Source organism: Muntiacus reevesi, chromosome 14 (assembly GCF_963930625.1).
Source record: "Muntiacus reevesi chromosome 14, mMunRee1.1, whole genome shotgun sequence".
Lineage (NCBI taxonomy): Eukaryota > Metazoa > Chordata > Mammalia > Artiodactyla > Cervidae > Muntiacus > Muntiacus reevesi.
Genome location: NC_089262.1, coordinates 37,767,281 through 37,782,864, shown reverse-complemented (window position 1 = coordinate 37,782,864; position 15,584 = coordinate 37,767,281). Strand labels below are relative to the sequence as shown.

General features: G+C 43.8%; 1 protein-coding gene across 2 annotated transcripts in view; it reads right to left on the bottom strand.

Moving 5' to 3' along the window:
- NIM1K (NIM1 serine/threonine protein kinase) overlaps window positions 1-15,584 on the bottom strand; it is a 71,848-nt gene that overhangs the window by 19,840 nt on the left and 36,424 nt on the right. For both annotated transcript variants that reach the window (XM_065905448.1, XM_065905449.1), the window contains exon 2: window positions 4,106-5,112. In XM_065905448.1, coding sequence (XP_065761520.1) covers window positions 4,106-4,397 — 292 coding nt within the window. In that variant the 5' untranslated portion in view covers window positions 4,398-5,112. The remainder of the gene's footprint in view (window positions 1-4,105; window positions 5,113-15,584) is intronic.

Below are 15,584 nucleotides of genomic sequence, written 5' to 3'. Positions count from 1 at the left end.
TTGTTCGCACCTTCCTATTCTTTCCTGGGCTCTGTTCCGGGAGAACCAGAGGAGAGATGAGCATGGGACCAGGATGAGGCCATCAGGGCACAAGTCCGCAAGTCAGGAGGTGAAGTCCAGGATTCATTTTCCTGTTGCATCTGTACGGGCGTGCAGTGACCTGCCGTTACATTTTCTGGCTTTGTTTATACGTTGAACTTGTTGAACTGGTTTTTCCTTTGCCTGTCTTTCCCTCCTTTGCCCCCATACCGTTCCATAAGCAGAGGATACCACTGAACCTTTGATAACAGGGCTCCTCTGTGGAGGGTTAGGAGTGAGGAGAGCGTGACAGTGAGGCCACGGAGGCACTGTCAGCACAAGGAGGAAAAGCCATGCTCTCTGAAGTCCCAAGGACTGGAATTGTTAATTCTGTAGTCACCATGTAAATGCCAACTGTTGCTGATCCTCTCTCTTCTGTCCTCCTCCCATAACAGTGTCTACAGAATTAGATGCTCTGCTGCCGTTGGCTAGTGGCAGTTCCCTGCTTAGCTGGTTACAGTCTCTGTGATGATGTGTGATGATGATGTGCTCTCCCTTCTCAGAGATGCTTCTTTGGACTTTGGGCTTTTCTGACAGTGAGGTGGGCCATGGGACCCTAGGGGCTGCCACTGCCTTGACGCAGGTAGGCCCTTGACTCAGCGGTGGCCCATCACCGACTGGCCAGCGAGCACTTATATTCTCGCTCTTTAAATTCTGACCTGCAATAGGATGAGGCTGGTTGGATGGAGATGGGCAATAAAGCTGAGAGATTACATAGATTTGGGAAACAGTTATTGTTGGTGACGTGCTTTAGGATAATTAAGCACAGAAAACCACTCTGCAGAAAGAAGTGTGAAGTAGAAGTGAGAAACCATGTAGCCCAAGAGAAAGGAGAGGTGGAGAGGGTAACCTCCATCCCTGAAACCTGGCTCCACCACCCCGCTGTGGGGCCACAAAGTTCCCCTGCACACAAGTCACCCCGTCACTGCACCGAAATCCTAAGGCAGCTTGGATGCAGCAAAAAAGGAAGCTAAGTTCTAACCCTGCCTCTGCCTGTGACCTCAGGACAGCCACTCCTGAACCTCTGTTACTCCCATTTGTAAAACACAAGAGGATGAGATGAGGCCAGTGTCTACCAAAGCGGAAGCTTGAACATTTGCGGGGCATGCAGTGATTTTAGTGCAAGGAAACGGCCTCAAATAGCATCGAACCACAGCATGAAAAGGTTATTTTCATATCATTTAAGAGTTAAGAGTATCAGTTAAGAGTTCTCCCTTAACTCTCCTAAGTAAGGTAAAGAGAAACTCAGATGGGTTTTTGGCATGTTTTAAATTACTTTCAGTCACTTGTTAAGTTTCCTTTTAAAAAGTCTTTTTAATGTAAGATATCACACTAGTAATTTCTTATATTGGATACATGTTGAAATGACAATAGTTTGGACATAGGGTATTAAATAAAATATTGTTAAAATTGAAAAGAAAATTTGGCCACCCTGGATGGCCTGTAGGATCTCAGTTCCCTCAGCAGGGATCGAACTCATATCCCCTGCAGTGGACACGTGCAGTCTTAACAACTGGACTGCCAGAGAATCCTCCCATTACAATTTTTTGAAAGTTGTTAAGAGAATAGATTTTAAAAGTTCTCACTATACACACACACACAATTGTAACTACATGAGGGGTTGAATGTGTTAAATAACCTTATCCAGGTAATCAGTTTGCAGGATATACATATATAAAATCAGAATGTTGTACTCTTAAACGATATTGTACATCAATTACATCTCAATAAAGCTGGAAAAATAAATACAACTTTGAAATTTGTTTGCCTTGTATTACTTTTACCACTATCTTCTATTCATAGGTTTTTAAGACATTCATATCAAATTTCCATCTGAAATAAGTGTAAGTAAAAAATAGACGTGCACAGTGATAGCTACCATTTATTGAGTGGCTACTATGTTCCATGTAGTTTATGTTATTCCTAATTTTCCTAACAATTCTAAGAATCATTATCTCTGTTTTACAGCTAAGGCAACTGAGGACCAAAAGAATGAGTATGAAGTCAGATACCCAGCAAGTGAATGAACAAGGATTTGAAGCCCATGCTCTGAAGCCCTTGTTTTCAGATTTGTCTGTTTCTTAAGCCCACATTCTTTCCACTCTCTCTTGATTCCTCTCCACGAGAATCGAATATCTGAACCCACATTCAGGAAAGAGTTCCAAGTTGGCCACATTCAGTAGGCTTTGCTCAGACATCAGCCCCTGTGTCCTCTCTGCCATTCTGGGTACTCTCTCCTTTCTGAACTCCTCTCCTGGTTTGCCTTTATCCAATTTCTTGTCTCCCCTTCCTGATCAAGTCTTCCAACTGCTATCTCAATCTCCAGCCCCTCATCTCTCCCTATGTGTTTTATCTTCTGCCCCCTCACTCTTGCTCTAGACCATTGAAAAATTCTTTTGCCCTTCACTCTTCCTCTAGACCAATGAAAAGCAACATCTGTCCTAATTTAGATTTAAATCCTATAGGCTTCCCTGGTGGTTCAGACGGTAAAGAATCTGCCTGAATGTGGGAGACCCAAGTTCAATCCCTGGGTTGGTAAGATCAGATGCTCTAGAGAAGGAAATGGCAACCCCCTCCAGTATTCTTGCCTGGAGAATTCCATGGACAGAGAACCCTGGACACCTACAGTCCATGGAGTTGCAAAGAGTCAGACATGACTGAGCAACTCACACAAACACACACACACACACACACAAAGATCTGGAGAATTCCATGGATAGAGGAGCCTGGACAGCTACAGTCCATGGGGTTGCAAAGAGTCAGACATGACTGAGCAACTAACAAACACACATACACACACACGCGTGTGTGCGCACGATTTACTTTTATGTAATCAGTGCTCCTGGCTGCATTCTGTCAGTGAGGCACCCAAGGCTCACAGCAATGCTGTCATGCACCCAGGTAGGTAAGATGAGTAGCCGAGATGTGAAGGCATGAACCCAGACACTCGGGCTCAGAGCAAGACAGAAGGGGACCTAAAGCTGCAGTGACTTGGGTGTGTGTGGGGGAGGGGGGTTGTGGGGGGAAGGGTGTGTGTGGTGCTTTCTCTATAGGGATCCAACAGGGATGAGAGTGGAATGGGATTGGAGGTTAGAGAAGAAGAGACAAGAAAATTCTAACATAAGAAAGAACACCCTTGAAGACGTGGTGGCAGCCTGGGTCCAAGGAGAATAAATGTCAATATGGGACTTGCAGGGAGACAGCAGAGCCCGTGGGCTTTAGAAAGGCAATAGATGATACTGAATTGCAGGTGCTCTTTTTCTGCCTTGTAACTCCATTATGTCGATCTCCAAGCTTAGCTAATTTCTAGGTAACTTGGAGAAGTGCCCACGTGGTTTCTCCTCACAGCTCCTGAGGCCAGCGCAGTGGGCACTTCTGGTCTAGAGCCCAGAGGGGCCAGCAGTCAAGCAAGCATGGGTCTGTGGTTGAAAGCAAGGAGCTAACAACAGTGAAAACTGGTGCAGGGCAGACAAAGCAGAAAAGATCCTGAGATCAAGTGCCTTTTCCCCAAACCTCACAGAGGCTGCAGCCTCAGGTAAGGAGGAGGGGCTGGACCCCGTTATCCACTGGCCATCTGGGAGGGTCCCTGTGCCATTGGTATTGGCACACAGATACAGCAGATGTTACAAATAAGGACTGGGACGTGAGTGGCCTTGGAACCAAGCCACACTGCACTCGGCTTCTCCAAGGCAGAACTGGAGAGAACACCCTCAGTGTTTGAGTTCACCTGCACGGTATGGCAGAAGAGTTTTTGGAGTCAAAATCATCTAAGGTGAAACTGCTAAAGCCACACTGGACTTCTTCGGATCTTAGTTTCCTTATCTATAAAGTGAAAATAAAAACACTGAGCTCATACCATCACTGTGAAAATGAACTGCGATAACGACAGACAGCAATTGCCCTAATGCTTGCCCTTAGCAGGGACTCAGTGATGCTGCTCACCGGTTTCCCTGGCCCCAGACTCCTAACCTGCCCCCCAAACCAGGTCCCCACACCCTAGACATCACCCACAGAGGTCAGTTCCTACCTTTGGTTAGGGAGTGAATCCCCAGCTTGACTTGGGAGAAGTTCCCACTTCCAATCTCCCCTCGGATGCGATAGAAGCCGATCCGCTTGCCCAGAGTGATCTCCCTCACCACCTTCTCATCCTGGGACATGTCCTGGGTCAGCTTCTCAAAGGGCGTCAGCTGGCGAGGCTCTCCCTCCTCGTCCTCCTTGGCCAACTCCGTCTGACAGCCACTCTCCTCGCTCTCCCGCCGACCCCATCTGGCACAGTGGGGGTTCACCAGGCCGCCTCCATTCACAAACACAGCAGTCATCGTCCACGGCAGGCTCACCGCTCCATCTCAGCAGAGGCACCGAGCAGGGGCAGGATGGGGAGGAGCAGAAGGGCCCAAGGGGGACGGGAGATGGGACTTAAAAGGCTGTAAGGGCCCTGTGTCCTTGAGAGCTGGGCAGAGACTCCTGGATGCACAAACCCCCTTCTGGGCTTCAGTCAGCCGAAGGCAGAGACCAACCCCAGCACTGCCTACCCAGCCAAGCCCAAAGCCGCCCACCTCACTTGAGACATTTCACACCTTCCTTCACAGTGAACTTCCCCGCTCTAACTGGACCATCAGGCACACATCCAGGTACCCTAGCCTTGCTCAGGCTCCAAGAACTTTCTGGCAGGCCGTGCTGATGCTCTGTGGTAGGTGGCTCTGTCCCAAAACAAAGGCTCCAGTTTGCTATTTCCTTTGATGGTCAGAGAATCTTCTGCCCTGGTGTGTAAAAGCCCCCAGGAGGCCCCCAGGTCCCCGCTGCTGGCGCTTATCTCTGATCTTCTTCATTTTGCACTTTTGCTGTCAAGTCGCAGGTCCCGGGAGACCTGACAATCCAGACTCCAGGAAAGAAGAAACTTGCAAATCAGCCTTCCGGTCACACTGGCAGCTAGAGGATTAAATCCCTGCAATGCCACCTTAGCCGGCCTTAATTTAGACGAGCTTGCCTCTAAGCCGTGAGCGGTCTCAAAAATTTGGTGGGTGCTGATTCATCCTAAGAATAGAGAATAAGAAAATACATTGGCCCGTGTTAACACATTGGACAGCGTTGATAATGAATGCAGAACTGCTGGGGAAGCAACAATCGAAAAGCATCTACACATTTCAGTTCTGACTCATATCACAGTAAATGCTTCATCACATACGATTTGGTCAGAAGAAAATGTACATGCACACAAACACACCTGTCAACATTTCAGAAAATCCCTCACAGGCTGTAGTATTCCTAGCAAAATGACATCTCTATTTTTGTTTCTAGTAAAACAATTTTTCTTTTTCTTGATATTTAGGGAAATATTCAGGTTGCCTTGGCTTGCTTTAAAGCGAGACTTTTAAAATTATATAATAGTTTCATGATTATAAAGATTTCCTATTAATATTAGTTTTCAAAAGTTCTTACATTGATTCAAATAACGATGTATTTCCTGATGCAAAGAGCCAACTCATTGGAAAAGACCCTGATGCTGGGAAAGCTTGAGGGCAGGAGGGGAAACAGGCAACAGAGGATGCAACAGTTGGATGGCATCACCAACTCAAACTCCAGGAGACAGTGAAGGACAGGAAGCCTGGCACGCTGCGGTCCATGGGGTCGCAAAGAATCGGACATGACTTAGTGACTGAACAACAACAAATATTCCCTTAACCCTGTATGTTCTCGTAGGACTTTTCCTGCAGGGGGTGCTCCTGCTCTTTCTTTCTGTAGTATTCTTTGTGCATGCATGTTCATACTCAGTCACTCAGTTCTGTCTGACTCTTTGCAATCCCACGGACTGTGGCCCACCAGGCTCCTCTGCCCGTGGGATGCTCCAGGCAAGAACCTGGAGTAGGTTGCCGTTTCCTGCTCCAGGGGATCTTCCTGGCCCAGGGATGGGGCCTGAGTCTCTTGTGCCTCCTGCATTGGCAGGCAGGTTCTTTACCACTGGACCATCCTGGAAGACAGGTATTTCATAACACAGGCCAATTTTTCTCCGAGGCTTATTTTCTAGGTATTTCTATCAGCGGTGAGTCTCCAGGCCCAGCAGCTTATTTTAAAGGTTCAGAAACAGGCTATTGTCACTGGAGGGCAATTGTCTATGGCATCCTCTGTGATGAGCAATATTGCCCAGCTGGGGTATCTTCAGGCTTTCTTCTATGTAGCCTCCAGCAAGAAATAATCACTTCCTCTCTGGATCCCCACAGCACTTTATACAGTTTCCAACAGGTCTCCTTTCCCTGAAAGTGGGGATGGGGTTTAATTCCCCTGTGTATCCTGCTCCTCTCCTGTCTTTCTCAGCATGGAGCATGATGTCCTATATAAGCAAAGTGTTCACTAAATGTGTGTTGAACTTGATTTTTGGACTTAAGCATTCTGAAACAAAACCTGAGCAAAAACATGAGAAACTGCCTTGGAGATGGGAATTCCCAATTCTGTTTGATGATATCGAATTATTACAATTAGGTACAGCATGGTTTACATTGCTATTCTGTGTAAGTATGGGGTTGCTGAATAAAGAGAAATAAGGACAGGCAAGAGGAGGTTACTGCCAGCACTGTGCCTGTTCCTACGTGGGGGAGGAGAAGCTGGACAAAGGATAAAGGGGCCAGGTATCAATAACCACACACATCTCCAGGCTAGAGTCATGCTAAGTCACTTCTGTAGCCTGTCCAGCTCATCTGTCCATGGGATTCTCTAGGCAAGAATACTGGAATGGGGTGCCATGCCCTCCTCCGGGGGATCTTTCCACTCAGGGATTGAACCCGAATCTCTTATGTGTTCTGCATTGGCAGGAGGGTTCCTTATCACTGTCGCCACCTGGGAAGGCTCAAGAGTCTGACTAGGGTTTTTTAAAAGATATTTTTTAAGATAAAAAGAGCCTTGATCCGCTTGAGGAAAATCTAAGTCACTTGTTCTTAAGCCTTCTGAAGTTGCACACTCCTTGGAGATTCTAATGAAGTCCGTGACCCTACCTCGAGGAAGAAGCAGCCACACAAAGTCTGCATCCAGTTTTACGGGTTCACAGATCCTCTGAGAACACCCCTGTACTTCAGATGAAGAAGCTCTATGAAGATCTCCTCAGATTCCTGACAGAGCGAGACCACACAGACAGGAAGTGCGGTAACAACTGTATTGAGTTGGCCAAAAGGTTTATTTTGGCTTTTCCATAGGATGTTATGGAATGAACATTTGGTCAAACCCAAATGAACTTTTTGGTCAACCCAAACGAACTTTTTGGTCAACCCAATAATTCTGGAAGAAACTTTAGTTTCGCTTTCACAAAGAGAGTGCGGCCTTCCGACAAGATGCAGCGCTTGACCACCTGGTGTTCCTGCAGGTTGGCTCTACGCCCTTCCGGGGCCTTCTGCAGGTCCAGGCCTGCCTCTCTCCGAGCACTCCACCATGGTGCTGTCACCATTGCCGACCTACTTGTGCCCCAACTGGATAAGCAAGCACCTGGGGGCAGGAACCTGCACCTTATTCTTCCAGCTCCCAGGGCTCAGTCCAGTCCTTGGCATTTGTTTGATACACAGTTGGTGAAGAAGGAATGAATTAACTTACCCAGTCATCGATCATTATATTCAAGTATGATCTATCTAGTACAGGTAAATATTTTTATTTATAGACAGATAATGGGGCTTCCTAGGTGGTACTAGTGGTAAATAACCCACCTGCCAGTGTAGGAGATGCAAGAGACACAGGTTCGATTCCTACATCGGGAAGATCCCCTGGAGGACAGCATGGCAACCCACTCCAGTATTCTTGCCTGGAGAATCCCATGGACAGAGGAGCCTGGCCGGTTACAGACCAGAGGGTTGCAAAGACACAAGTGAAGTGACTTAGCACACACACAACACCATTGCAACATTTACTTGAGTTATCCAGACAGCTTATTTCACTCCACATTTTCAAGACCCAAGCTACCTTCTAGGGGGCAATAGGATTCCTGGTCCCGCCTTCTCTTGTAGGGAAAAGCTTAGCTTGAATTCCCCCATATGACTGAGAATTGCTATAGGACTGCTTAGAAATTCAAAAGCTTTGGTTAACCACTTGTAAAAGAATGAAACTAGAACACTTTCTAACACCATACACAAAAATAAACTCAAAATGGATTAAAGATCTAAATGTAAGACCAGAAACTATAAAACTCCTAGAGGAAAACATAGGCAAAACACTCTCTGATGTAAATCAGAGCAGGATCCTCTATGACCCTCCCAGAGTAATGGAAATAAAAGCAAAAATAAACAAATGGGACCTAATTAAACTTAAAAGCTTTTGCACAATAAAGGAAACCATAAGCAAGGTGAAAAGACAGCCTTCAGATTGGGAGAAAATAATAGCAAATGAAGCAACTGACAAAGAATTAATCTCAAAAATATACAAGCAACTCCTGCAGCTCAATTCCAGAAAAATAAGCGACCCAATCAAAAAATGGGCCAAAGAACTAAACAAACATTTCTCCAAAGACGACATACAGATGGCTAACAAACACATGAAAAGATGCTCCACATCACTAATTATCAGAGAAACGCAAGTCAAAACCACAATGAGTACCATCTCACGCCGGTCAGAATGGCTGCTATCAAAAAGTCTACAAACAATAAATGCTGGAGAGGGTGTGGAGAAAAGGGAACCCCCTTACACTGTTGGTGGGAATGCAAACTAGTACAGCTGCTATGGAGAACAGTGTGGAGATTCCTTAAAAAACTGGAAATAGAATTGCCATACGACCCAGCAATCCCACTGCTGGACATACACACCGAGGAAACCAGAATTGAAAGAGACATGTGTATCCCCATGTTCATCGCAGCATTGTTCACAATAGCCAGGACATAGAAGCAACCTAGATGTCCATCAGCAGATGAATGGATAAGGAAGCTGTGGTACATATACACCATGGAATATTACTCAGCCATTAAAAAGAATGCATTTGAATCAGTTCTAATGAGGTGGATGAAACTGGAGCCTATTATACAGAGCGAAGTAAATCAGAAAGAAAAACAACAATACAGTGTATTAACGCATATATATGAAATTTAGAAAGACGGTAACAATGACCCTATATGTGAGACAGCGAAAGAGACACAGATGTAAAGAACAGACGTTTGGACTCTGTGGGAGAAGGTGAGTGGGGGATGATTTGCGAGAATAGCATTGAAACATGTATATTATCATCTGTGAAATAGATCACCAGTCCAGGTTTGATGCATGAGACAGGGTGCTCAGGGCTGGTGCACTGGGATGACCCTGAGAGATGAGATGGGGAGGGAGGTGAGAGAGAGGGTCAGGATGGGGAACACATGAACACCCGTGGCTGATTCATGCGAATGTATGGCAAAAACCACCACAATGTTGTAAAGTAATTAGCCTCCAATTAAAATAAAGTTTTTTTTTAAAAAAAAGAGAGGAAAAAATAAAGAAATTCAAAATCTTCCTCCTACCTGCCCCGTTCAGGGGATCAAGTCTCCCCAAGCACCCAGGCCTCATGCCTCCTGGGATTGCTCTCCGATCCTGGGGCACTGCTTGGCCAGGGCTTCTCTGCTTTCCTGGCTCCCCAACTCTCTCAATTTGGGGTCTATATCTTGAGCTTCATTTTGGCCTGGGATTTACAATGGAGTTTTAGACTTGCTACCCTGATTGACTTCAGGTGCCCCCAGGGATTTCTCCCTTTGCCCTTCTAATTCAGCGTAGAGGGAGAAGGGCTCTGACACAAATGCCAAGTGTAGTCAGGCTCTATTTTGGATTACATCCCCTATATCCACACATTAAATTTCTTACACAGTGGCCTTGAATCAATTGTCTTGCCTTAAAGTCCAGAGACTTTAATTATCTGTTTAGATCAGATAGCAAAGTTGTTACAGTTTTGCAAATAGTGCTGTGGGATTGTATTGAGAATGAATCTCAACTTGTTGGGAGAACTAGCAAGCCAACTAGAAAAAACTGAACCCCTATCTCATACCTACTCTCAAATAAATTCCAAAATAAATCACCAAATAAATGCAAAATAAATGAAATCATAAAATACTAGAAAAAAATCAGAAACTATTTAATGATCTCAGAGAAGACCATAAAATAAAATACTGTCTGACTAAATAAAATTATATTCTGTTAACACAACATTGTAAATCAACTATACTTCAATAAAATAATGTTTTAAAGCTATAACTTTCCATTTGCTAAAAGTGTATCATAAACAAACAAAGCAAACTGAATGATAAACTGGTAGAGAAAACTTTCCAATTCTTATGAAAGACAAAGAGCTAATTTTCTAAATAAGGAACTATTTTTTACAAATTAATAAGAAAGAAAACAATATTTCAAAAGAAAGTGACAGAGAGCCTGAGCAGACATTTCACAAAAAATACAAATGGCTTTGTAACATACCAAGAGATGCCCAATCTCACAACCAAAGAAATAGACATCAAAACTATGCTGAAATTATGTGAGTTTTTTTGCCATGCTGCATGGCATGCAGGATCTTAGTTCCCAGACAGAGATCGAACCCATGTCCCTTGCAGTGGAAGGGCAGGGTCTTAACTGCTGGACACCAAGGAAGTCCCCGAAATTAGATTTTGTACTAATTATATTTAGAAACTACTAAAAAAAATTATAATGCACTGGTTAGGGAGGGAAACAGGAGCTTGCATTCATTGCTACTGAGGATATAAATTAGTACAATTCCTTGAAGGACAATTTGGCTATAGCTATTAAAGTACAAGGGTGTGTAATCTTTGCCTCAGCTATTTTACTTCTAAAATTTATCCTATACGTGTGTAGGATACATGTGTCTTTGTGTATTGACACACATATTTTGAATATAAAGATACATATTTTGAATATAAAGATACATATTCACTGCTGCATTGTTTTACAGTAATTGTATATAGTATAGTAAATAGTAAAGACACTGCATTAATGCCCATCAGAAGGGATCAGTTGAATAAGATACACTACATATATATACAAAAATAATGGATTACTGTGCTTTTGTAAATAAAAGAATGAGTTATGATATCCAAGAAATATTGTTAAGAGGTCAGCAGAGTATACATAATTTGATATCAGAAGTATAAGGGGACTTCCCTGGTAGTTGAGTGGATAAGACTCCTTCCTCAGAGCCCAGGTTTGATCCCTGGTCAGGGAACTAGAATCTCCATGCTACAATTAAAGATCCCACCTGCAGCAACAAAGACCCAGAGCAGCAAATAAATAAATAAATAAATTTTTTAAAAATGAGAAACAGGAGGGTATGCCTGAGAAACTAGCAATAGCTATTGCCCCCAGGGAGGGGAGTTGTTGGACTGGGAATTGGAATGAGAAAAAGGTGTGTGTTTTTCACTACTCTTACACGGTTTACTTTTTTTCTTTCATGTGCATGCATTTACCTTTACAAAAGAAAGTTAGGACTTCCCTCGTGGTCCAGTGGTTAAGAATCTGCCTGCCAACACAGGGGACATGGGTTCAATTCCTGGTCCAATTCCTGGCCCAGGAAGATTCCACATGCTGCAGGCAAGTAAGCCCTCATGCCACAACTACTAACCTCTGCTCTAGAGGCTGGGAAGCACGACTACTGAAGTCTGCGGGCCCTAGAGCCTGTGCTTGGCAACAAGAGAAGCCACTGCAACGAGAAGCCCACGCGCTGCAACTAGAGAAACCCTCCTCGAAGCAAAGACCCAGTGCAGCCAAAGATAAATAATGTTTTTAAAGAAATAAAAATATGTAATGTGCTGCCATCTTACACAATTGGTGTACAAATTTTTTGCTTTACTTTTGGCTATATAGGGAGACTGCCATCCGTGCATGCATGCTAAGTCACTTCAGTTGTGTCTGACTCTTTGTGACCCTATTGACCAGGCTCCTCTGTCCATGGGATTGCCCAGGCAAGAATACTGGAGTGGGTTGCCATGCCCTCCTCCAGGGGATCTTCCTGACCCAGGGATTGAACCTGCATCTCTTATGTCTCCTGCACTCTCACACTTGATTCTCTAATACTAATGCATTGCTTTTAAAATCAAAAGAAAATAAGGAGCTTCCTGTTAAATGAGGAGTAGCTCTCATAGTCAACAAAGGAGTCTGAATTACAATATTTGGGTGCAATCTCAAAAATGATAGAATGATCTCTGCTCATTTCCGAGGCAAACCATTCACTATCACAGTAATCCAAGTCTATGCCCCAACCACTAATGCTGAAGAAGCTGAACAGTTCTACGATGACTTTGAAGACCTTCTAGAACTAACACCGAAAAAAAAGATGTCCTTTTCATCATAGGGGACTGGAATGCAAAAGGAGGAAGTCAAGAGATATCTGGAATAACAGGCAAGTTTGGCCTTGGAGTACAAAATGAAGCAAGACAAAGGCTAACAGAGTTTTGCCAAGAGAACACACTGGTCATAGCAAACACCTTCTTCCAACAACACAATAGGTGATAACTCTACACATGGACATCACCAGATGGCCAATACCAAAATCAGATTGATTATATTCTTTGCAGCCAAAGACGGAGAAGCTCTACACAGTCAGCAAAAACAAGACCAGGAGCTGACTGTGACTCAGATCACGAACTTCTTATTGCAAAATTCAGGCTTAAAGTGAAGAAAGTAGGGAAAACCACTAGACCATTCAGGTATGACCTAAATCAAATCCATTATAATTATATAGGGGAAGTGACAAATAGATTGACGGGATTAGATCTGATAGACAGAGTGCCTGAAGAACTATGGATGGAGGTTCGTGACATTGTACAGGAGGCAGTGATCAAGACCACCCGCAAGAAAAAGAAATACAAAAAGGCAAAATGGTTGTCTGAGGAGGCCTTACAAATAGCTGAGCAAAGAAGAGAAGCTAAAGGCAAAGGAGAAAAGGAAAGATACACCCATCTGAAAGCAGAGTTCCAAAGAATAGCAAGAAGAGAGAAGAAAGCCTTCCTCAGTGATCAATGCAAAGAAATAGAGGAAAATAATCGAATGGGAAAGACTAGAGATCTCTTCAAGAAAATTAGAGATACCAAGGGAACATTTCATGCAAGATGGGCACAATGAAGGACAGAAACGGTATGGACCTAACAGAAGCAGAAGATATTAAGAAAAGAGAGCAAGAATACACAGAATAACTACACAAAAAATATCTGAATGACCCAGATAACCACGATGGTATGATCACTCACCTAGAGCCAGACGTCCTGGAATGGGAAGTCAAGTGAGCCTTAGGAAGCATCACCACAAACAAAGCTAGTGGAGGTGATAAAATTCCAGTTGAGCTATTTCAAATCCTAAAAGATGATGCTGTGAAAGTGCTGCACTCAATATGCCAGCAAATATAGGAAAACTCGGCAGTGGCCACAGGACTGGAAAAGATCAGTTTTAATTCCAATCCCAAAGAAAGGCAATGTCAAAGAATGTTCAAACTACCACACAATTGGACTCATTTCATACACTAGCAAAGTAATGCTCAAAATTTTCCAAGTGAGGCTTCAACAGTACATGAATCAAGAACTCTCAGATGTTCAAGCTGGATTTTAAAAAGGCAGAGGAACCAGAGATCAAATAGCCAATATCTGCTAGATCATAGAAAAAGTAAGAGAATTCCAAGAAAACATCTACTTCTGCTTCATTGACTATACTAAAGCCTTTGATTGTGTGGATCACAATAAACTGTGGAAAATTCTTAAAGAGATGGGAATACCAGACCATCTGACCTGCCTGCTGAGAAATCTGTATGCAGATCAGGAAGCAACAATTAGAACTGGACATGGAACAATGGACTGGTTCCAAATCGGGAAAGGACTACATCAAGGCTGTTTATTATCACCCTGCTTATTTAACTTATATGCAGAGTACATCATGCAAAATGCTGGGTTAAATGAAGTACAAGCTGGAATCAAGATTGCTGGGAGAAATATCAATAACCTCAGATATGCAGATTACAATACCCTTATGGCAGAAAGCGAAGAAGAACTAAATAGCCTCTTGATGAAAGTGAAAGAGGAGAGTTAAAAAGCTGACTTGAAACTCAACATTCAAAAAACTAAGATCATGGCATCCGGTCCCATCACTTCATGGCAAATAGATGGGGAAACAATGGAAACAGTAGCAGACTTTATTTTCTTGGGCTCCAAAATCACTGCAGATGGTGATTGCAGCCATGAAATTAAAAGACCCTTGCTCCTTGGAAGAAAAGCTACATCCAACCTAGACAGCATATTAAAAAGCACAGACATTACTTTGCCGACAAACGTCCATCTAGTCAAAGCTAAGGTTTTTCCAGCAGTCATGTATGGGTGTGAGTTTTACCGGAAAGAGAGTTGAGCACTGAAGAATTGATGCTTTTGAACTGTGGTGTTGGAGAAAACTCTTGAGAGTCCCTTGGACTGCAAGGAGATCAAACCTGTCAATCCTAAAGGAAATCAGTCCTGAATATTTATTGGAAGGACTGATGCTGAAGCTGAAACTCCAATTCTTTGGCCACCTGATGTGAAGAACTGACTCATTGGAAAAGACCCTGATGCTGGGAAAGATTGAAAGCAGGAGGAGAAGGGGACAACAGAGGATGAGACGGTTGGATGGCAACACCGACTCAAAGGACATGAGTTTGAGCAAGCTCCGGGAACTGATTATGGACAAGGAATTGTGGCGTGTTGCAGTCCATAGGGTTGCAAAGAATCAGACATGACTGAGCGACTGAACTTGAACTTGTCCAGTTAAATACAGAATTTTACACTTTCATTTATCTTTGTGTGTGTGTCAGTCACTCCATCATGTCTGACTCTTTGTGACCTCATGAACTGTAACCCACCAGGCTCCTCTCTCCACGGAATTCTCCTGGCAAGAATACTGAAGTGGGTTGCATCCCATTCTCCAGGGGATCTTCCCAACCCAGGGATCAAACCTAGGCTTCCTGCATTGTAGGCAGATATTTTTTACCATCTGAGCTACGCGGGAAGTCCTTCATTTATCTCTAGTTCCTTCCAAAACTCCACAGTAGGAATAGGAAGGGGAAAAAGCATAAACCCATTAGGATAAACAGTGTAAGAGAAGTAATAGCAAGATGCAAGGTGTCCACATGTTTTGGGGAGATGGAAAGCAAATTGAAGAGGGATTAATGACTGCAAAGAAGGTAGAGAAAACTGCAACCTAAAATTCCACATCAATTCAATTCAGTCACTCAATTGTGTCCGACTCTTTGTGACCCCATGGACTGCAGCACGCCAGGCTTCCCTGTCCATCACCAACACGCGGAGTTTACTCAAACTCATGTCCATTGAGTCAGTGATGCCATCCAGCTATCTCATCCTCTGTCATCCCCCTCTCCTCCCGCCTTCAATCTTTCCCAGCATCAGGGTCTTTTCCAATGAGTCAGTTCTTCACATCAGGTGGCCAAAGAATTGGAGTTTCAGCTTCAGCATCAGTCCTTCCAATGAGTATTCAGGACTAGATTTCTTTACTATGGACTGGTTGGAATTTCACATCAGGACACGCCAATGAGATGCAGCTTT